This window comes from Rhinolophus sinicus, chromosome 17 (genome assembly GCF_057876585.1).
Source record: "Rhinolophus sinicus isolate RSI-liver-muscle chromosome 17, RSI-T2T, whole genome shotgun sequence".
Taxonomy (NCBI): Eukaryota; Metazoa; Chordata; class Mammalia; order Chiroptera; family Rhinolophidae; genus Rhinolophus; species Rhinolophus sinicus.
In genome coordinates, this window is record NC_142517.1 from 187,768,747 (window position 1) to 187,791,168 (window position 22,422).

The window sequence follows — 22,422 nt, forward strand, 5'->3', positions numbered from 1 at the left end:
CCCCGAGAGATAGCTTCCCCTCCCCCCAAACTGGAGGTGCCGCCGTCACCTGTGATGCTGCTTGGGTTGCTGCATCACTGCTGATTTTCCCCCCTCCCTTTCCCTCCACAATTACGCATGCGCAATGCGTCCCATGCCAGGCAACAGCATCAGCATCAGCATCAGGACCCGAAGCCGCGTTCGGGCGCGCGCTCGAAGGCGCGGAGCACGCCCGCGTCGCGCGCTCCCCGCGACGCTCGCTCCCGCGTGCCGCCTCAGCATCCTCAGCCCCAGCAGCAGCCCCCGCAGTCGCTGGAGCGGCCGCGCCCGCCGCAGGGAGGGAGGAGCATCTGGGGACGCTCCAAGTTGGCGGAGCCACTGGGACCCCCTGGACTCTTCAGCGTCCGCCCAGGGAGGGCCTGAGACGCGAGCAGGGGAGGGGGCGCCTCCAGTCCCTAGTCCTAAGCCTTGACCCCCTGCCCGCGGCGGCACCATGCGCGCTGAGCCGGCGTGACCAGCTCCGCCCGCAGCCTCCCCGCAGCCTAGCTTGGCGCTCTCGCCGGCCACACCGAGCGGCGCCCGGGAGCTATGAGCCATGAAGCCGCCCGGCAGCAGCTCCCGGCGGCCGCCCGTGGCGGGCTGCAGCCCTCCGCGAGCTTCCAGCGGCCCCCGCGGCGGCCCCGCCGGCCCGGCGCCTGCCCGCGCCCTGGCCCGCGCGCCGCCCTGCCGCCTGCTTCTCGTCCTTCTCCTGCTGCCTTCACTCGCCGCCTCGTCCCGGCCCCGCGCCTGGGGGGCCGCTGCACCCAGCGGTGGGTATGGCCCCGGTGCCCTTTGCATTGCCTTGCTCGCGGGGCCCTGCAGAGGAAAGAGAAGGGCACGCGGGTCCGTGCGCCCCGGACAAGTCCCGGACTCGGCCTTCCCGCGCCTCTCTGCCTACCGCTCCACCTCTCTCATTCCCAAACCCCCATTCATTTCAGTTCACTTTTTGAAGTCCCTTTCTGTTGCATTCACTAAAACCCCTACCAATTACTGTCGGTTCCACTGGAACGTATTTAGTGGATGCGGGGTCTCTCTGTGCAAGTTGGCTGAGGGGAACCCTGTAGATGGGAAATGCCGCGAGGGAGCAAGTTGCTTCTTGGGTGGTGGAGCCTGAATGTGAATGCGGAAGGATGTAATGATAGTAGTGGTTATGTGTTGTTTCCTCAAATTGCCTACTGGGTTTATTCCCTGGGCTGTTAGAATTAAAGTGGGGGAGATAAACTTTGGGGATATAAACCTTTGGTTTGTAATTTCTCAAAGTACCTGTCATTATAATGAACAATTCAGATAATATAGTGTTCAATACTGTTGGAAATCAGTAACAGCAGAAAACTGGCCTTGGCAGGAACATAAAAAGGAATTGGAAAGATGCCACTATCTGCATCTCTCTGTGGCAAAGGATTTTTGCCCATCTCAAAGTTAGAAGAAAAGGGAATTGTCCATTTTGTTAAACGAATCAGTTAACATGAATTCAGCACTCAAGGTATCTTAGGAGCATTCTTAGGTCTCAGACGGGATACTCCTAGTCACAGTCCCACTGAGGTTCTGTAGATTCAGACAAGGGTCAGAACCCCTGAGCCTGTTTATGTCCTTCAATTCCATTCTGCCCCTCCCCCATACTTAGAAGTATAAATTTGACACTAGTTAGAAATGTACATTCAAACAAATAAAAATAAACAGTACATTATTGTACAAGCCTTATTGGTTGTTAACTTATCCAGGCTATTTCATTGTTGCAATAACTTGTTTTACTGTGTGTCCACTTCTTAATCTGCTTATAAATAGGAAACTTTGTTTTTACCATTATGGGGGGGGGGAAATGCATTTTGATACATATATATTTATAGGGTATATGTGTGCATGTTTGTGTATGTTTATGCCCCCTGCCCACTTCCCCCCAACCAGCTCCGCATTGGAATGAAACTGCAGGAAAAAATTTGGGAGTCCTGGCCGATGAAGACAACACATTGCAACAGAATAGCAGCAGTAATATCAGTTACAGCAATGCAATGCAGAAAGAAATCACACTGCCTTCAAGACTCATATATTACATCAACCAAGACTTGGAAAGCCCTTACCATGTTCTTGACACAAAGGCAAGACACCAGCAAAAACATAACAAGGTAAGCAGGGGGCTGGGTATGCAAAAGTAGCTGCTATGAATAGTTTTCCTTTGATTTGATTTTCTGCCAGAATCTCATTGCACAAATTTTACTGTAGCATTTTATTAGGAAGTGAATTAATATAACGATAGGGGAGAAACTAGAGGGAATTAACCTGGGATCTACTGGGATAGGACTGCTGTTTGTTTCTCTTCTCTGACTCCAAACTGGAATTGGGATTTTCTTCATGGCCTTAGAAGTTTAACAGCTGAAATGTGGTCCATGTATCTTTCAGGTGCATTGGACAATAGTTAAGTGACTATGTTTATGGTCCTGACTTGTATCTTTGAGGCTTTATGTAAGTGTGCAGTATTCTCCCTCCCATGATGAAAACTGCTTTCAACCTGCACCCAGAAGATTGCTATAAGAGGCTGTTTGGCTACAGATTCTTCATCAGTCAGTCTTTCATTTAGAAACTGAATGTTTAAATGTAAACAACTTTCTTTCTTTAATTGATCAACAGGAAAATATTCTTTCTGTTATATTTTAAATGTCAGTAGGTAAACAATTTGACATTTTTAAAAGATTGCAGTGAATATAAACAAGCCATTTATACATTGTAGAGACGAGTTTTGATCAGCATAATCCTTCAGACTTTATCTGCATTCATTGTAAGCGATTGCTTTACTTTCAGGTTGGTTCAGAAAGTGGCACTGATTTTTAAAAGGACATTCAACAGAAGATGAAGGTGCTTAATATCCACAGAACTTAAGGGATCTTTTTTTTTTCCTGCTTACTATTCTTTATTTGAATTAATAATATTTTGGACCCCAAGCAGATTTACACAATGGGTTATCAGTGTCTTTGTTCTTTATTAGCAGCAGAAAATAGAGTCTGTATGTCAGATACTTGACTTTGGACTCTCCCTGTTTAGTTGACAGGAGCAGGAACTGTCGAACATCTAGAACTTTAGAAAAATATCTGCGGTTTACATTGGTGTTTTTATTAGTTTTCTAAAATATAGGTGAGTGGTAACAGTATTTATCCCCATTTTACAAATAAGGCATTAGAAATTTAAAACTCTTTGGGGACGTTCCTGAGATCGTAAAACAGCTAATATAAAATTCAAGAGGCCTGAATATTTAATTTTTATATTTTTTATAAGTCCGGTTTCTGAGAAAATGCTTCCTTTGTACTGAATATTATTGGAGAAGTTAATTTTGTTTCACAGTATTGTGAAGCGGCCGCTACCCACCTTGGCTGAGATGAATGGGTCTCTGTTCTCACAGCCCTTCTGCCATCTGCTCCTATGTAACTAAATGTGTTGACTCCTGGATCATGCCTGCCATTTGTCTTGCTGATAGGAGGCATGGGCGGTGTCTCTCAGGAAGAAGAGTCCAAGACCCTCTTGATAAATGCATTGAGGCCCATTTTATGGCTTTCCAAATTAAGGAGACCTTCTTTGGTTAAGTGGCAAGTTCTCAAACTCCAACGCCTTTGCATAAGTTGCTAGAGAAAGGGAAAGAAAAAACTGCCTTGAAGTCTATTTTAAAGAATGCACAAGCTCTACTGAGCTGAGACTTGAAAGAAATTTCAGTGGAACTTCTTTGTCACACAGGTGTTGGAGGTTCTGACTAACACCTCTTATAATCTAACCATGTGGTGGTTTTATAGGTGGGACATGGTTTGACTACAATATACATGAATTTTTATGATAACAGGTTTGTTAAAACTTCACCCACCACTCATGTAGAGGAATAGATTTCTCACTATGGAACAGAGACTTGCTGTTAGAATGATTCTACCTCTCCCCTTTCATTCCCCACAGTGGTTGGGTTTCTTTTATTTTGAAAAAGTGTTTACACAGAAATTATATTTGGAAGCATTTTCCTTCTTTTCTTATTAGTTTAATTCAGCAAACATTTGTTGCCCATTTCTCATGTGCAAAGTAGTACCTAGAGGTGCAGAGATAAGGGGTACAAGGATGAACAAGACGGGACACAAAAATAAGATAAGTTTCTAAAAAGTGCTTCCATACAGGTATCAACAATGTTTTTCTTAAATGATGCATTCCCTGAAATTTCTCTTTGTGTTTTGGGATATCCCTTGTACTTTTGTTTTTAGGCATCTCTTGAAATACTTGACAAAAAGTGCTCCATATGCTTTATGCTTGTATCTTAGAATGACTTGCCTAATAATAGTGATGAGACATATTTGTCAGTTCAGCTGTTTTACAAATGTGTCAGTAAACAGCTGAACTGACAAGAGAGAAAGTATAGAATTTCATCATTTTTGCTTCTGTAAGTTTGGATTTTAATATCTATGTAGTATGCACCTTTTTTTCCTCCTCTGATTTCATTGCACTCAAGCACATTTTAATGAATGCCTGAGAAATGCTGAATCACTGTGCCATTATCCTGGATTCTCCTAGTTTGGGGGTAGAAGTGGGAAAGGAAATTCCCAGATATAGGTTGCAAGGCAGAGCTCTGTATTTATTTCATAAATATTTAGTGTTGATTAGGCCTTAATACTTTACAGCTGTGAAAGTTAAAATGTTTCTTAACTCTTTTAAAATTGGTGAATTTAAAAGCAGATGGTACAAAGCACCTCTGTAATATTAGTGTTTCTGAAAATCCAAAAGTTTTCTTTGTCAAGGATTGTTTAGGAACCTTTTTATCTCTACATAGGATGATGTATGATTTATGTCCAAACTATGCCATTTTTGAGAGTGAAAGTCAGCACACTTAATAATTATGCCAGGACAATAGGCATAAACCAAGGTGGTCTATATTAGACGAGGAATATAGTCACCTCAGATCTAAACAGTTATGTTATTTGATTTTTGGTGCTTACCCAAATTCAAGTTTCTTCATAGTTTATTTTATCTTCTGATGATTTATTATAAATTTTTTCTTACTAGCTAGGATGTTAGTTTACCATCATGTAGAAGTATTAGGGTCTGAAACAGAAAAAAATTAGTTTTGCTTTGTTACCAAGACGTATCTTTTTTAATTTTTAGAGAATTTTACAAGCATAAATGGAATTTTATGGTTACTAAACATAAGCATGTTATTAACCATTATTGCAATATATTAATAAAATGGACCATACATTTAAAAAGAGGAAGAAACTGTTTATTCATTTATTCACTTCATTCATTCATTCATTCATTTATTCTGAGATTATTCTATGAAGTCTGTTTCTAAGAAAGTTAATGAACCTGTGGGGGAGGAAAAATAATTTTCCCTCTATGCTTCTAAGTTCTTGGCTGAGACACCCTGTGTAAAAGACTGTTTAACAGAAGAAAAACAAACAGAAGTTTAGTAACATCTGTACCTCCTGTACAAATGGGAGAGGCCCAGGAAAACTGAGTAACTCATAGAAATGGCCCAAGCCATCACCTTAAATAATGTCTGCAGCTAAAGACAAAAGATGTTGGGGTTTTGGGAGCCAGTCTGGGAGGCTATAAGGGAAGGCACAGTAAACAAGGTGAGGTTGTTATGCAGATTTAAATCCTTACCTTCTCCATTGATAAAGAGTGTCCAGAGATTTAGAGTCATCCTCTTCCTGGTGTGGAGAGGGAGACACCCTTACAAAGGGAGATTTCTTATAAAAGTAAATGTCTCTTACAAAAGGGTAACTGCTACTTGGTTTTCAGAGCTTCTCCAGTGTCTGTTTCTTAAAAATAACCAGCCTAAAATAATCCTTATGCCAAAGGGGCATCTTTTGGGGTGGTATATTCTGCTCCCATGCAGATCTTTTCTTGAAATTTTCTTGTAGGAAAAAATTAATTATTGTTTTCTCTTCCAGGTGGGAAAGGATGGACGGGTATACTGTACTATGCACAGGGTCTGGGGGAGACGAAATCAGGCCTTTGACTTTAGTCAGCCTGCATGTGCTCAGTCCCTTGTTCCCTCCCTACTGGTTTGGGGAGCTGGTGTACTAAGCTAGGACTATGCAAATTATGATCTGCTGAATGAGGGGGCACAAGCCACCTACACGAGGTCAGCAGTTAGTTCCCTCAGCATCAGAGCTTCCACTTTGGGGAAGTGAAACCCACGGTGTCATTTTGATGAAAGGTGCAACTTTAGCACTGAAGCTAAGAAAGTAGTCAAGATTTATTACAGATCCCAGAAGCAGGAGGGTTCGGTGAGCTGTGGGAAATGCAGTCCTCTGTCCTCGGTCATGAGGCAGCAGGAGACAGAAAGCAGTGTAGCAAGCTCATAATACTTATAAGGTGGTTGGGTGGAAGTCACTAACTTTTCTCAGGCTTAGTTCTAAGTAGCTATTTTAAAAGGTGCAAAAGCACAACAGGAATTTGTGGCGGGAATCCTAATCTCAAGTCCTTATCTATCCGTCTAGACCCCTGTCGTGAGCAGGGTTATTACAGTGTAAAACACCTAGACAGCAACGCAGAAAAAGAAGTTTTCTCATTATCCCTCCTCCCCACCACCCCAAGCTGAAGAGAGAGAAGAGGGATGTTTAAGTGAATTTTGATCACCATCATTATTATTACTTCCCACTCTACTTCAGGACAGGCTGGTTCCACATTTCTTGACTATCCAGAAGCCAGCTCCTCCGTTGTTCTCGGTGTGGGACAAGAGAAGGAGACACAGGGTTCTTTCTCAGAATTGGTAGAGTGGCAACTATTAGGTTATATGATAATATAAACTTTTCTGTTAGCTCAATAGCTTTCCCAAGTTTTCCAGGTCTTCCTAAGCAGTCATTACAACACAGTAGTATATAGAGTTCAGGCTTGTAATGGTTTTACTTGTAATGCTTGGCATAGAGTAGGCTGTCAGTAAATATCTGTTGAATGATTAAACACTTAGAAAGAGTGCAGTGCTTTCTGTAAAATTTCATGTTATAATCAAACTGACATTCAGAAAAGCTTCAAGTTACTGTGAGGCATTTTTGGCACTATGACAGATCAGTACGAGAGATAATTTTGGTCTTGAGTTTTTAGCACTGCGCAAATCACACCTACTGTATGCTTACATTAGTTGTTCTTACAACTAATAGTGAAATACCTATATAAGCAATTTTTACCTTTCTCCTTATCACTGTCACCCACCATTAATGTGAAATAGTGAAAATACCTATATAAGCAATTTTTACCTTTCTCCTTATCACTGTCACCCACCATTAATGTGGCTAATCAAGAGCTGGCCATGTGGTCATTTTTGTCTTTGCTATGGGTTAATTCTCAATGGTGGAGCAAGAGGTGACCACTCATGTAGTGTCCAGTAGATCAGATGTACAGCTGTTAATGGTTAAGTTCTGTTTGGTTCAGCAAACATTTATTGAATACCTGTTTTGAATCAGGTACTGTGCTGGACTCTGGTAAAAGGGATGAAAAGTAACACTCAGTCCCTACCCTTGCTCGTGACTTGATGGGCGTCAGAAACAAGGCAGCTGGTGGTTCACGGGTCATGTCAGTGCAGTTGCTAGTTGTAAGAACAAAGGGCTATGGGCACCCAGCAAAGTCAAAGAAAGCCTCATAGAGGAAGAAACAATAGCTGGCCCTAGACAGCAATAAGGAGGTAAGGTTTTGGGAGGTAGAGAGGGGTCCAGAGAATCCGAGGCAAAGGCTCTGGCCTGCTGGGCAGCAGTAGGGAGCTCGGTGTGATGAGTGTGACAAGGGTTTAAAAGAATGGGGCATTAGTGTTACATTTGCAGTCAGTTGAAAAAAGTTCATTTACTTTCTCTGGAAACCCAGTGATGTACAGTTTATAGATGTAGCAGTTGCAATGTATAGTTAGTGTCTCCACAAAGGACAAACAATTAGTAAATGGCAGCGTCAGGATGCAAACCCAGGACTTATTTTGGCAAAGCTCACGCTGCAGAGAGAATAAGGTGTATTGGGAGGTGCAGGTGGTGAATGTGAAAGGCTGTGAAGACTGTGAAGAGACAAGGGGTTTGGATTTATTCTATCACATGGTTAAGCCCTGAGAAGTCAAGAGGTGAGCGCATTATTGATTGCCAATTCTGTGGCTCCTCAGGGAATTTACCCTCTAGAGGGAGGAGACAGACCATAGACACAAGACCAACAGCAATAACCACATAAAGACTTCGGATATTGACAAGTGCTTGAAGATAAAACAGCGTATATGGTGGAGAATTGGGGGTGGGATGATTTCTCTTGAATCAAAAAAGTGGGTCTATGATCTTAGACGGGAATAACCCATCTCCTGTCCCTCCTCTTTAAATGGGGTGGGCGTGAGTTGTTTACTTCAGTCGCCCCCAACTCCTGGTTACCTACCACCCACCCTTCCTCAATTCTGTCACTTGCCTGGCCCCTATCGGTATGAGGTTGGTGCAAAAGTAATTGCGATTTAAAAGGTTAAAAATAATTGCAAAAACCACAATTACTTTTGCACTAATCTAATATTTGAGTTTGGCTCCTAGTCTTTGATTCTTCTCTCCCATAAAGTCGGGACCATTTTTGATCATTTCACCCTGGATTGATTTGACGGCCATCGTGCTTTTCAGCAGTCCACAGTGGAGCTGTGCTCTGGAAAGTCTTGCTTCATCGTGTATCCCTACATCATGTTTTGTGCTTTTTGCTCATTTCTGCTCAGGGTTGACTCATGCTTACTAAGTAACTCCTAGTGTCATTCTGTCTTCACTTCTTCTCAGGTTTTGTTAACAGAGTAGCCACCATCCTGCTCTGTACAGCTAGTCAGATATAACCCAGGAGCATTGACTTGCCTGATGGCATAGCCCAGGGTTGGTGACATCAGCCATCTGAGGGCAGAGTCAGGCATGAAGAGAGCTGTCCTTCCTGCCTGCCTCATTTTTCTCGGTGGTACCGCTGTTTCCCCAGCCATCTAAGAGTGAACCTTTGGAGTCATTTTTGACTCTTTTCTCTCCTTCATCTTCTGTCTATAAATAGTCACCTATTAAGTCTTGACGTTTCTCCCTTGAGTCCGTCCCTCCTCCTCTCTGTATTGTGTTCTTGTCATTGCCTCTGTTTCTCTCTCTCTCTGTCAATCTATCAGTCCCACTGCTGACAGATTAATCTTCGTGGAACACTTATTTCATCACGTGACTCCCTTTAGCCTCATGCAACAAGCATAATTTTGGCTAAATGAATTTTACTTGTGGAGTGAAGGAGAGAATGCAAAATGCTCTGGAGGCAAGCTGCCGCTCCCCTCTGTATATTACATGTTTGCTTCCTGTTCTCCTTTCATCATTTTTCCAGGCCTGTTTACCCAAAGGTCAGTACATGGAAGGAGCTAATTTTGTCTGGATGATTCCATTCATGTATGTCCAAATTCTGGGGCTAGTTATGGAAAACCCTTGTGATCATTGGCAACAACCTAATCTGTCAATAATGGATTCTCAGTCTTTTGTTTTCGGTTCATATACTGTTAAATTCCTGCTTCAGAAGACTCTGTCTTCTCCAACTCTAAGATCTGAGTAATTAATTGATCCTAGAGTATAAGTTTTCTGAATGAAAATATTTTATTTGTCTCAAAAATGTACATAATCATAAGGCTTTATTCACACAAAGTATTCAATTCACAAGTGACGTGGGTACCCTTTAACCTTATGAAAGACTCATTCATTCACATAATTCATTCATTCAAAACCACCAAGCATCTGAATCTTGCAATTTTACAAAGGCGTCTTTGTGTTTAGAATTTATATAAATTCAGGACAATTTTAATCAAATCTAATGCTAGGAATTCTATTATAAAAAGAATAGATCTAGTTACCATATTTTACTCAGAATAATGAGAAGTTGAAAACAATCATGTTCATTCATAGCAAATTGGGGTAAAGTGTTTGTTTTTTATAGAGGAGCATTATAGAGAGGTGCATTCTCCATCACTGGGCACCCAGTCTAGGATGGAGCCAAACCTGTGAATTAGCTCGATGCTCCAAATAAGGTTTGGTTATATAGGTGTCTTCTTTGGCCGAAGAGTAGACAGAGGCTACTTTCCTCAGCTGGAAAATTCCAAATTAATAGATTTGAGATCTATTTTCAATTTTATTGTGAAATGTATGTATTTGTTAACAAGATGTACCTTAATGCTAAATGTTCTCTAAGCTTTCTATTTAGAAATGAAAAGAATGGAAATTGAAATGTCTCCTCTATTGATAGACATTAATCACAGAGATCAAGTTCAAACAAATCAATGAACATGAGTGTAAATAGGACCCTATAACCAGTGACTATAATGCTCCTTAGCTTGGATCTATCATTATATAGTTGGGGACATTCATCTCCTTGTCTGCATGGGAGTGTCCATGTGAGGGAGTCATCCTGGCACATTTTTAATCCTAAGAGAGTAGTGGGAACAAGATAATCCCATGCCCCTGGACCACCACTTCCTTCTGCCCTCAGTGGGGCTAAAGATTAATTTTAGAAGTCAAATCTAAGCATGCTTAGGGGCATATCATAAAAAACATTCCAGAGCCATGAAGACAGTGATTTTTGAGTATCTGTTGAATTCCAGTATCTGTTCCAGTGCTTCCTATCCCTTAGTGTGGACATTCAAGAATTTGTTATATTGAGCTGTAATCACTTAATTGGGTACTTTGTGCTGTCTTTTAATTGTAAACAGGCCTGCTAATGCGATACACTCTCATAGTCAATAGTTGTATTGCAGATGGTCTCCATTAATAATATAAATCAGTCAATACCTCCACATGTCTCCTTATGCTTTACTTTTTCAGCTAAGTCGAAGGCTTTAAATCAACTTGCAACTCACTTTATATTTGTTTAGGTTCACAACAAATATATTGCTTTTGTAGTGAACCTAAATAGTTTTATGGAGACATATTTATATCTATAATCTCACAACATCCTCAGCAATAAAACAAGTTTTATTGTTAGATGATTATTATTTCTGTGTTCTAGATGAGAAAACTGAGTCCGAAGAGGTTGAGTCCATTGCTCCAGGTCTTGGGAATTTTTGGCATGACCAGAATGCCAAGAACCTTGATCTGTAGACTTCTGGTGCCTTGTTCTTTTTATCACAACACCTCTGTGGGTTGCTTAGGGAAGTTTCGGCCCTTTTAATTTATTTTTTATTTTTTTAATTAAAATTTACTGGGATGACAATAGTTAGTAAAATTACATAGGTTTTAAGTGTACAATTCTGTAATACATCATCTATGTTTCATGCTGTGTGTTCACCACCCAGAGTCTCTGTTCTCCTTCCTTCACCATATATTTGACCCTATTTAGCCTCATCCACCACCTCCCTTCCCCCGCCCCCTCTGGTAACCACTAACCTATTGTCTGTGTCTATGAATTTTTGTTTCTTTATTTGTTTTTCTTGTTCCTTTGTTGCTTTCAGTTTTATATCGCACATATCTGTCCCTTTTAGATACCTTTTCTCTCAATGATAAGGACGTATGAACTAAGTATACTGTGGGTACACAACCACACTCACACGACCCCTGGCCTTCCTCTGCAATCTGTTGGTTTTCTTGTCTTCTTTGTCCTTATTTTTTTTTTTTCTAAATGAGTACTCCAGACAAATAAACTTGTTTAAAATGCTGACATTTTTATAATACATTGCTTACTTGCTTACCTTTCCTTGTTAATCTTCCTTAGCTTTTTTCCCCTCTATCAGATACTTCATCTTCCTTGTTTATTTAACAAGGATGTTACCAAATTATAAGTCAGGCATTTGACTATTCTAGAAAAGCTTTTCTTTTTTGGGGAAAAGTATTCTCTAATAGAAGAGTCTGCAGCTTGAAGAAATAGGTCTTTAAAACAGGCTGACTTTAATGAGACCTGGTTAGTTTACCCTGTGTTTTTCACTAACACCCAATTTAAACTTTTGTCAGCATGCGATAACCAGTTTTCCTATGCAGACATGATATTATTTCAAGGCAAAGCAGGGTAATTGGCACTTTAATGATATAGTACAGGCATTTATTTGTGGGATAAATATGATTTGTACTAGGCTATTTGGAATGTCAGATGTTCTTTGACTTCTCTTACTAATTCCTTTGCCACCTATTGGGTAAGAATGGTGGGGGAGTCAAGGATTAGGCGTGTGAAAGATCTGCTAACACCAGCTATTTAGACTTGGGCAAGTTATGTAGCTGTTCTAAGCTCCAGCTTTGTATCAGTGATGTGGACATAATAATAGTGCCCACCCAGAGGCTGTGGCTGACTGAAATGGGCTCACCTGTGTAAAGTGGTTTACACAGTGCCTGGCATACAGGAGGTACTTAGTAAATGTTACCTGTTCATTACTGACTAGAGGCCCTGGGAGTCCAAGTTGTGAATAAAGGATTGTTTTATTAAGAAAAGAAGGTGGGTTTAGAAGTAATTGGGAGGACGTTTGTGGGGAAGGGTGACTTTCAGAGTCTTCCTGGTTTAATGGCGGCAGATGAACTTGATTGGTTCACCTCGGATGAGAGTGGAGTAAATACTTGAGGATGTGGTGCAATGTCTTAGAGGCTGCAGTCTTCTGAACCGAGTTGAGGCAGGAGTCTGTAAGCATGGTATTTGTACTCTGGAGGAGGAGTTTTCCCTAAGCCTAGGCTGGGAATCGGGCATTTTGGTGAGTTGTAAAGTGAGCTGTTTCCTTTGGGGAGTTAACTGCCAAGGTGAGCCTAGCGTGACACCAGATACTATAACTAACACATATTCATATGATGATTTCCCTAAGAAATGTCCCGATTAGACATCAACCCACCACTTCTCCTTCTCCCACGAATTCCCCAAACAAAACTAAACCCAAGAAACACTTCCATCTGATAGTTTTCTGGCTTTGGAATAAAATGAAACAGTTATAAAACCATGACAAGCAGACTAGTACATAGACCTCCCAAACAGAGACACAACAGGGTAAAAATATCAGAAATACACTTTTTATTTAGACACTGGGATATTATTGAACATGATATAACCAGAAAGTACAATTTTTGGCTTTGCATCTTAACTGCCTAAACCAAGAAGAGTTCATCCACTGATTCCCCTTCTCTTATAAATTATGGCCCAAAATAATAAGGAACTATTAGTGAGCAGAGTCAATTACCTTGTAAATAACTGTGGTCTGTCCTGTGCAATCTAATGAACTTCCATCTCTGTAGAATGTTCAGTCTGCAGGTAGGGGCATCCATTGCTTTGGGGCAGCATAAACAGTCCCTTGTTCGCCTTCAGAACCTGTGCGACGTTGGGGTGGTGCTGTCTTGTTATTTTTGGCTTTGCAATGGTGAATAAAACATTTTTTGAAAATAGTTCACTATTATTCTTTTCCTTTCTAATGAACTAACTGTATCTGTATTTTTCTTTTATTTTTTTATTTGTGACATTAATCCTTTTAAGACCTACTGATTCATTTTAGCATTATTACCCAGATACTATATTTATAAACTATCCTGTCTGCCTATTGGATCTTAAATCATCTTTCTATGATAGTTTTCTAGAGTTCTTGGATGTCCCCCGACCTGTTTTAACACCCTAATGTATTAAAAGTTTATGAACTTACTTGACTTATTTGTATGAAACACTTGTTTGTGATGTAGCATATAAGAATCTTCATCCCATTATTATGCTAAGCAAAATAAGTCACGCAGAAAAAGTCAAGAACCATATGATTTCACTGATATGTGGAATATAAAACTGAAAGCAACAAAGGGACAAGACAAACAAAGAAACAAAAACTCATAGACACAGGCAATAGTTTAGTAGTTACTAGAGGGTTAGGGGGCAGGGGTGGTAGATGAGGGCAAATGGGATCAAATATATGGTGATGGAAGGAGAACTGACTCTGGGTGGTGAACACACAATGTGATATATAGATGATGTATTATAGAATTGTACACTTGAAACCTATGTAATTTTACTAACAATTGTCACCTCAATAAATTTTAATTTTTTTAAAAAAAAGAACCTTAGTTCCTTCACAGAGAGCATAAATTCTCCCTTGATACCCAGACTTACATATCCAAGTATTTATCTTGTATCTCCACTTGGATATGTAACAGGCAACTCAAACCTAACATGTCTAAAACAAAACTCTTGACTCTAATATCTCCTAACCCAACCTGTCCCGCCTATACTCTTCCCCACCTGAAAAATTGGAAGATCATCTTTCCAATTTGTCAGGCCAAAGCCTTTACCGTTTGTCTTTCTCTCAAGCATTACTTCAAGCCTTCAGATCTTGTTGGTACTCCCTTCAGTGCTGTCCAGAATCTGGCCAATTCTCACTGTGTCCATTGCTGCCAACCTGGTCAAACCCATCATCACCCCTGCCTTGTATTATTAAAATATCTTCCTAACTCTTGTCCCTGCTTTTGTCCTGCCCCCATTACTCTAGCTCCAGTCTGTTTTACACACACCAGGAAGAGTGGTCCTTTTATATACTAATTTGGATCATGTTACTCCTCAGCTCAATAACTAGCAGGGGCTTCCCGTCTCACTCAGAGTGACTTTTTTCCCTCTTCCTCTCCTAATCATAATGTGGCTACTGATGAAAATGAAACTGTTAAGTATCACAGTTTTTATTTCTGTGAAGAGCTGTGTGTTCTTACTTCTTGGTAGCTGAGGAAATTACTTGAGGCCAAAGAAAAGAAGCTTCTTAGTGGTGACAGGAGTCTTCACAGAATTTGTGGAAGGTGGCTCTTATATCAGAGTGGAAGGAAACATTGCAACCACTGGGCCTCATGGAGAGAGGATGAATAGAAAGGTGGGTATAAGCCGAGGTTCTGAAAAGAAGGTACTGACGGGAGAGTTGCTGGAAGCTGAGATTTGCTAATGGTTGGATGAATAAAACCAAGAGACATTACCACGTAAGAAAAAGATGAGTAGTTCAATTTTTGCATGTTTAAAACAATTTTTTTTTATTATGGTAAAATATACATAACATAAAATTTACCACTTTAACCTTTTAAGTATACATTTCTGTGGCATTAAGTATATTCACATTGTTGTGTAACCATCACCACTATCCATCTCTAGAACATTTTCATCTTATACTACTGAATGTCTGTACTCATTAAATACTGATTTCCATTTTCCCCTCTCCCCAGCCGCTGGCAACTACCATTCTACTTTCTGTCTCTGTGAATTTGACTATCCTAGATATTTCATATAAGTAGAATTGTATAGTTTTGTTCCTTTTGTGACTGGCTTATTTCACTAAGTGTAATGTCTTCAAGGTTTATCTATGTTGTAGCATGAGTCAAAGTTTCCTTCTTTTTTAAGGCTGAATAATATTCCATTGTACATATAGACCACATTTTGATGGATACTTGGACTTTTCTACCTTTTGCCAATGTGAATAATGCTGCTATGAGCGTGGATGCACAAATATCTGTTTGAGTCTATGCTTTCAGTTCTTTTGGGTATATACCCAGAAGTAGAATTGCTGGATCATATGGTAATTCTATTTTTAATTTTTTGAGGAATCACCATAAAATTTTCCCCAGGAGCTGCATTATTTTACATTCCCACCAGCAATGCCCAAAACTTAGAGTTTCTCCACATTCATGTTAACACTCATTTTCTGTGTTTCTTTTTTTTGATAACAGCCATCCCAACGGATGCGAAGTGGTATCTCATCTTGGATTTGATTTGCATTTTTCTGATGATTAGTCATGCTGAGCACCTTTTCATTTTTTTATTGGCCATTTGTGTTTGTTCTTTGGAGAAATGTCAATCCTTTGATCATTTTTTAATTGGGTGGCTTGATTTCTTTTTTTACTTTGTTAATAGTGTATTTTGATACACAAAAGTTTTTAATTTTGATGAAGTTTAGCTTATTTATTTTTCTTTTGTTGCCTATGCTTTTGGTGTTATATGCAAAAAGTCATTGCCAAATATAATGTCATTAAGCTTTTCTCCTATATGTCCATCTAAGTGTTTTATAGTTTTAGCTCTCATGTTTAGGCCTTTGATTAATTTTAGTTAAGTTTTGTATATGGTGTAAGTTAAAGGTCCAACTTCATTTTTTTTTTTTTGTATGTAGATATCCATTTTCCTGTGACCATTTGTTGAAAAGACTGTCCTTTTCCCCACTGAATGGTCTTGGCACCCTTCTCAAAATTCATTGACTATGTATGTGAGGGTTTATTTCCAGGTTTTTTAGTCTATTGGTCTATATGTTATGTCAGTACCACACTGTTTTGATTATAGTAGCTTGGTAGTAAGTTTTGAAATCAGGAAGTGTGAGACCTCCAGCTTTGTTCTTAAAATTATTTTGGCTATTCAGGGTCCTTTGAGATTCCATATGAATTTTAGATGGATTTTTTAATTTCTGCAAAAAATGTTGGGATTGCACTGAATCTGTAGATTGCTTTGGGTAGTATTGACATCTTAACAATATTAAGTCTTACAATCCATAAGCACAGGATGTTTTTCCATTTATTTGTGTTTTATTTAATTTCTTTTATCAATGTTTTATAGTTTTCAGTGTCCAAGTCTTTTACCTCCTTGGTTAAGTTTATTCCTAAGTATTTATTCTTTTTCATGCTATTGTAAATGAAATAGTTTTCTTCATTTCCTTTTAGGATTTTGTATTGTTAGTGTATAAAAACAAAACTAATTTTTGTGTTTCGATTTTGTATCCTGCAACATTGCTGAATTCATTTATTAGTTCCAATAGTTTTCTTTTTGGTGGAATCTTTAGGGTTTCTACATATAAGATTATGCATCTATAAACAGTGATAATTTGTGTCTTTCTTTCTAGTTTGCATTGCCTTTCTTTTTCTTGCCTAATTGCTCTGACTAGGACTTCCAGTACTATGATGAATAGAAGTGATAAAAGTGGGCATTTTTGTTTTGTTCATAATCTTAGAAGAAAAGCTTTCAGTTTTTCTTCATTGACTATGGTGTTAGCTGTGGTTTTTTTCTTATATGGACTTTATTATGTCGAGGTAGTTTATTTCTTATACTTTTGCATGTTTTATCTCACAGTTTCCTTTAAATGGATACCAGAATATGAATGAGTAGAATAATTAATTGGCTGCATATTTGGTGGGCAATTTTGGGCAAATTACTTACCTCTCTAAATTTAACTTTCCTCTTTTTAAAAATAAGGAGATTGGGTTGATTTGGTGAATCTCAAACTTTTGTGTGCATTGGAACTCCCTGGGGAGGTTGTTGAAAACAACTTGAGTTTGTAGGCCTGTATGGGGTCCAGTGGTTTGCATTTTTATATCTCTGGTAACTTTGATGTGGGTAAGGGATTCCTCTAGAATCCCTTGTGGCTCTAAAATTCTGTGAAATATCCTCCAATAAGAATTAACTGGGTATTCATCAGAGGTGAAAAAAATATGGATTGGATATAAGTGGTTGAGTTAGGGATTGTACATTATTGTTTGTAGAGTAGCTGCTTCCCTGAGATTCTGGCATGTTGGAAGAAGAGTATGAATTATAAAGTGTGGACTCTTATTATCTGAAAGGGAGAAGAGTAGCTGGCTCCAGAAGTAGTTGATCTGAGGTGGTGATTCAGTGAGGAAAGAGTTTTTGAAAAATAGAGACAGAGGAGAGAGCCTAAGGAACAATGTTCCGCAGAGAGGCTGTTGGTGGGTTTCTGGTATCCGCACATTTATCACCAAGAAATTCTTGGCGGGGTAATTTCTGGTGGGGGAATTCCAAAGAACAGTGTTGGGAGTCCTGAGGGAAGAAATGTTACAACAGGTGAAAAACTGGACGGCCAATTTGCATATATAAACATGCATACTCTTAAGTGTAAAATTAGTGTAAAATGTATAAAATTACTATATTTATTTACGTGATCTAAGAATTCAGAGTTCATAAAGGACTAAAATAAAAAGTAAAAGTCTTCCATCACTCCCCAAAGGCTGTTAAATATTTATTTTTAGTTCTTTTTACATTAAATAATTTATTTCTGCCCTATTTTTAGATCCATCAACCTAAGATAATATCTTTTGTCTGCCTGCTATGAAATGTGAAGAATCTATCACACTATGTTGTGCTTTTTCCTTTCTTTTCCTACCTCCTGATTTTTTTCTTACATATTTTAAAACTTGTGGTAGTTTTAGTAGGAATTTTAGAGTCAAATGGATGTGGAGAGGGAGAGCTTTGGGTTAGAATTATGTGGTAAGTTGCTGTCTTTTGCCTCTGGAGAGAGAAGTAAAATTGGAGACCAGGAAGGACAGCCAAAACACAAGTACCTCCCTTTAATGAGTTGCTAAGAGTTCTTGCGTAGTGTGCAAGGCCTCGGAAGGTTGATGGTGAGGGATGGAAAGAAATTTTGTGGAGGAAAAAAATTGTATATTTCCTTCTCTATTATTTTTTTAAAGGTCAAGGGCCAGAGGATGAAGGGCCCCTTCATATTAGGGTTTTGTTTTGGTTATAATGGGAAACCACTGGTTGGTTGTAAACAAGGAAATAACATCTGATTTATATTTTAAAAAGATCAGCGTTATAGAACGTGGCAACTTTATATAACGTGGACTGTAGAAGGGCAAGAGTGGCAGCAAGGAGACCAGTTAGGAGGCTCTGGCAGGTGTCTAGGGCAGAGTCTGGTAGTGAAGGAATTACAGGGAAGTAGTTGATTTGGGATGTATTTTAGAGGTAGAGCCTTCACATTGTTGATGATTTGGGGGCTGGGTGGGCCAGAAAAGGAGAGGAGTTGCGATAGACAGAATAATGAGACCCCCTCCGCAAAGATGTTCACGTCCTAATGCCTATAACCTGTGACTATGTTAATCTTAAGTCGTATTTTCTGATCACCAAATTCTACTGTGGAGGGGGGTTCCCACACCAACAAACAATTCTGGGGACACTAGCAGTGTCCGATAATTCAACTTAATTCTGACACTATTTACCTGGAGATCGCGTCAGGTCCCACAGGTTAAGGGGATCAGTCCTGTAGAGCCATCCCTCCGCTCCCCACTTCAGACACCAGTCACAAGTGCAGGCTGTTACCTGTCCTTCTGACTGACTGGCTATAAATAAGAGGCTCCTAGGACCCCCTGCTCAGGTTTGATTAATTTGCTAGAGTAGCTTACAGAACTCAGAGAAATATTTATTTACTAGATTATCTGTTTATTATAAAAGGATATAACTCAGGAACAACGAGATGGAAAAAGAAAAACATAGGACAAGGTATGTGGAAAGGGTGCGGAGCTTCCACGCCCTCTCCAGGCCCACCATTCTCTTCAGCTCTCCACATGTTCACCACCCCAGAATCTCTCTGAACCCCCTCCTTTTGGGCTTTTACAGAGGCTTCATTATGGAGGCATGACTGACGAAACTGACCACTGGTAGCTGATTGAAACTTGAGCCTCTTTCCCTACCAGGGAGGCCAGTGGGTGGGACTGAAAATTCCAACCCTTTGTTCGTTGCTGGTTCCCCTGCCAACCAGCTCCCATCCTTAGGTACTTTCCAAAAGTCATCTCATCAACATAAACCCAGTTGTGGTGGAAAGGGGCTTCTTATGAATAATAAGACACCCACTTCCCCTTTATGAAGTGATTTCAGAAACTGAGGGAAAGAAAACAAATGTGACAAAAGATGCGCCCATTGCTTTTATTGCTCAGAAAATTCCAAGGGCTTTGGGAGCTGTGAAATATATGAGAAATGTGTTGTGGGTATCTGAATGACCAAGTGTAAATCTTTCTTACAAATCACAGTATTGCATGTGGCAAAAGAGACTTGGTAGATGTGATTAAGTTAAGGATCTTGAGGTGGGGAGGTTGTCCTGGAATATCTGGGTGGACCCGATGTAATCACTAGGGTCCTTGTCAGAGTCAGAGAAGATGTTATGATTGAAGCAGAGGTTGGAGTGATGTAAAGAAGGACCCATGAGCCAACGAATGCAGGCAGCCTCTAGAAGCTGGGAAAGATAAGGAAACTGATTCTCCCATGAAGGCCCCAGAAGGAACCTGCTCTGCCCACACCTTTAACTTGATTCTAGAGTTTGATTTTGGTTTTTTGAACTCCAGAAATGTGAGATAATAATTTGTGTTGTTTTAACTCACAAAGTGATTGAAATTGGTTGCAGCAGTAATTGGAAATAAATACAGGAGTCAAGAATGATTGTAAGGCGTTTTCCTGGGGAATAGTGCTACTATTTCCCAACATGGGAAAGGCTGGGGAGGAAAGTTTAGAAGAAGGCTAAGAGGAAACTGAACCTGTTCCCTTCAGGGGGACTGTTGGTCATCCATGGGGATATGTTGATGAGTGAGTTGGCTGTGGTCTCAGCGGCAGATTGGGATGAAATGGAAATGTGGGAGCCACCAGCATAGAAATGGTATTTAGAGACCTGGGGTTTTATACCCAATGAGAAAGCATATTACATTAATTATGGAAGGACAGCTTAGTAACTTCCAAACTGAGGCCACATACAGAGTTATTCGCCCTCATTTCTTGCTGTTTAAATTACAGTTGTTTTCTTTTGAGTCATCAAATGACATTTCAAACGATAATAAGAAGCTGCCATTTTGGGAGGAAAAGCAAAGCAAAATTAAGCATCTGGACTGTGTAGATAGTTGCAGCGTTTCTTTATTATTTTTTGAAGAATACATGTGAGCTCATTTAACAGATTTAAATCTAGAGTTTAATTGGGGGGATTTCCCTGGATATAAAATTTAACAATTTGCTTTTTATCAGGTGGATAACATTTAACTCTTGAAAGAACCCAACTCCTCTTTCCTGTCCTTACAGTTGCTTCCTGCTGTTTCGTTTCAAAGGACTTTGGTGACAGCCGAAAGTGAGCTGTGAAATTAAGGTTCAATTTTGTGTAAAGTCAACACATCTAGAGGAATCTATATAAATTCATATATCTCTTGCATAGATCAAGGGTTCTCAACCAGGGACATTTGGCAATATCGGGGGATATTTTTGGTTGTCTTACTGGGGATTGGCTGCTTCTGGCATCTAGTGGGTAGAGGCCAGGGAGACTGCCAAGCGTAGTGTACACGACAGCCCTTCCCCACCACCAAATCAGAGATGAACGCAGCCTAAAATGTCAGTGGTGCTGAGGTTGAGAAAACCCATTATAGAGCTTGTAAACCTATAGGTTAGGAAAATGGAAATTATGATCTTTCTGTCCCTTAACGTATATACTGTTTCTTACATAAATCTGATTAGGAACTGAGCCAGTAGACTTCATCTTTTGCTGTGCTCACATAAGTACTGCAATATTCTTGCAGATTCTATAATTTTTAATTTGTGAGAAACTGGCTAATTTAATGGTAATGGGAATGGAAGGCAAAAAGAAAAGAGTTTGCCTGAAGTCCTAATTTAAATGGCTTTTTCTGTTTTTTTTTTTGCTAAGGTAAAACAGTGTTCAGTTTATTATAGTCTTGTGTGTTTGGAAAAAATTTCATATTCTATAAGCAGTTTTTATTTTGGACTATTTATCACATTCTAACATCATGTCCTCTCTAGTCATAACTAATTAAATACTGCCATGATATATTTTATTTCAGGTAAAAAAAAAATCACCAGAAATAACTATAATTCAAATCGAATAAAATTGTAAGAGTTGCTTTGTTTCTTTCTTACTTTTTGGTATTATTGAGATAGCATAGTGACTTAAAAAAAATATTGAAGAAAAGTCACCTTCTTGTTATTTGCTAACTTAAGTAGTAGCCCAAGGAAAAGCTGTAAGAAGAGATTTGTACAATTCTCTCGAATTGTTTTATTCCTACATTTTGCAATACAAACTCTAATTACTAAATTAGAGATTTTGAGAAACTTACTATGTAAATCTATCATTTGATAGGATGTTAAATATATCTTAGTTTCTATGACTTAATATCAGGCCCCTAAGATGCTAGATGAAGTTAGTAAATTAAAATCAGTAAGTGAATACTTCTTAAAAATTCCTAAAATGAGATTTATGACACTGTATTCTTAAAAGTAGTGACAAGTTTGTAATATTAAATGCAGTTAACATAGCATGACTTCCAGAATATGGAAATGGACTTTTGGGAAATCAAAGATAAACCTTGTGTTATTTCTTAGGAATATTTAATGTACAGAGGGTGCCAAAGAAATGTATACACATTTTAAGAAAGGAAAACTGTATTAAAATTGTAATACTCAATATATACTGATAACAAAAGATGAATACAAGTCACGTTTGACTTCTGCAATTACAAGAGGTGCTCAGAGTGGTCACCATCAGCGTCCAGACACTTCTGATTACAGTGAACTACTACTTGAGCAATGTTGACCAAAGTGTCACTTGTATACATATTTTTGGCACCCCCGGTATATACATTCATGCATATAACTCATGTGGTTTGTTAGAGAACTAACATCATCATTTGCTGAGCATTCCTCTGTAATTTTAATGCATATATACATGACATATGAAAATAATGCTTTTGGACTTGAATTCTTTTGGGG

General features: G+C 39.4%; 1 protein-coding gene across 4 annotated transcripts in view; it reads left to right on the top strand.

Annotated features, from left to right (window-relative positions):
• The first annotated feature begins 202 nt into the window (after positions 1-202).
• The window catches only part of ADAM23 (ADAM metallopeptidase domain 23), a 155,641-nt gene continuing 133,421 nt past the window's right edge, over positions 203-22,422 (top strand). For 3 of the 4 annotated variants that reach the window (XM_074340983.2, XM_019726901.3, XM_019726900.3), the window contains exons 1-2: positions 247-788; positions 1,924-2,141. In XM_074340983.2, coding sequence (XP_074197084.1) covers positions 575-788; positions 1,924-2,141 — 432 coding nt within the window. In that variant the 5' untranslated portion in view covers positions 247-574. Of the gene's footprint in view, positions 789-1,923; positions 2,142-22,422 lie in introns of all 4 variants that reach the window. The other variant, XM_019726899.3, reaches the window with a different exon arrangement.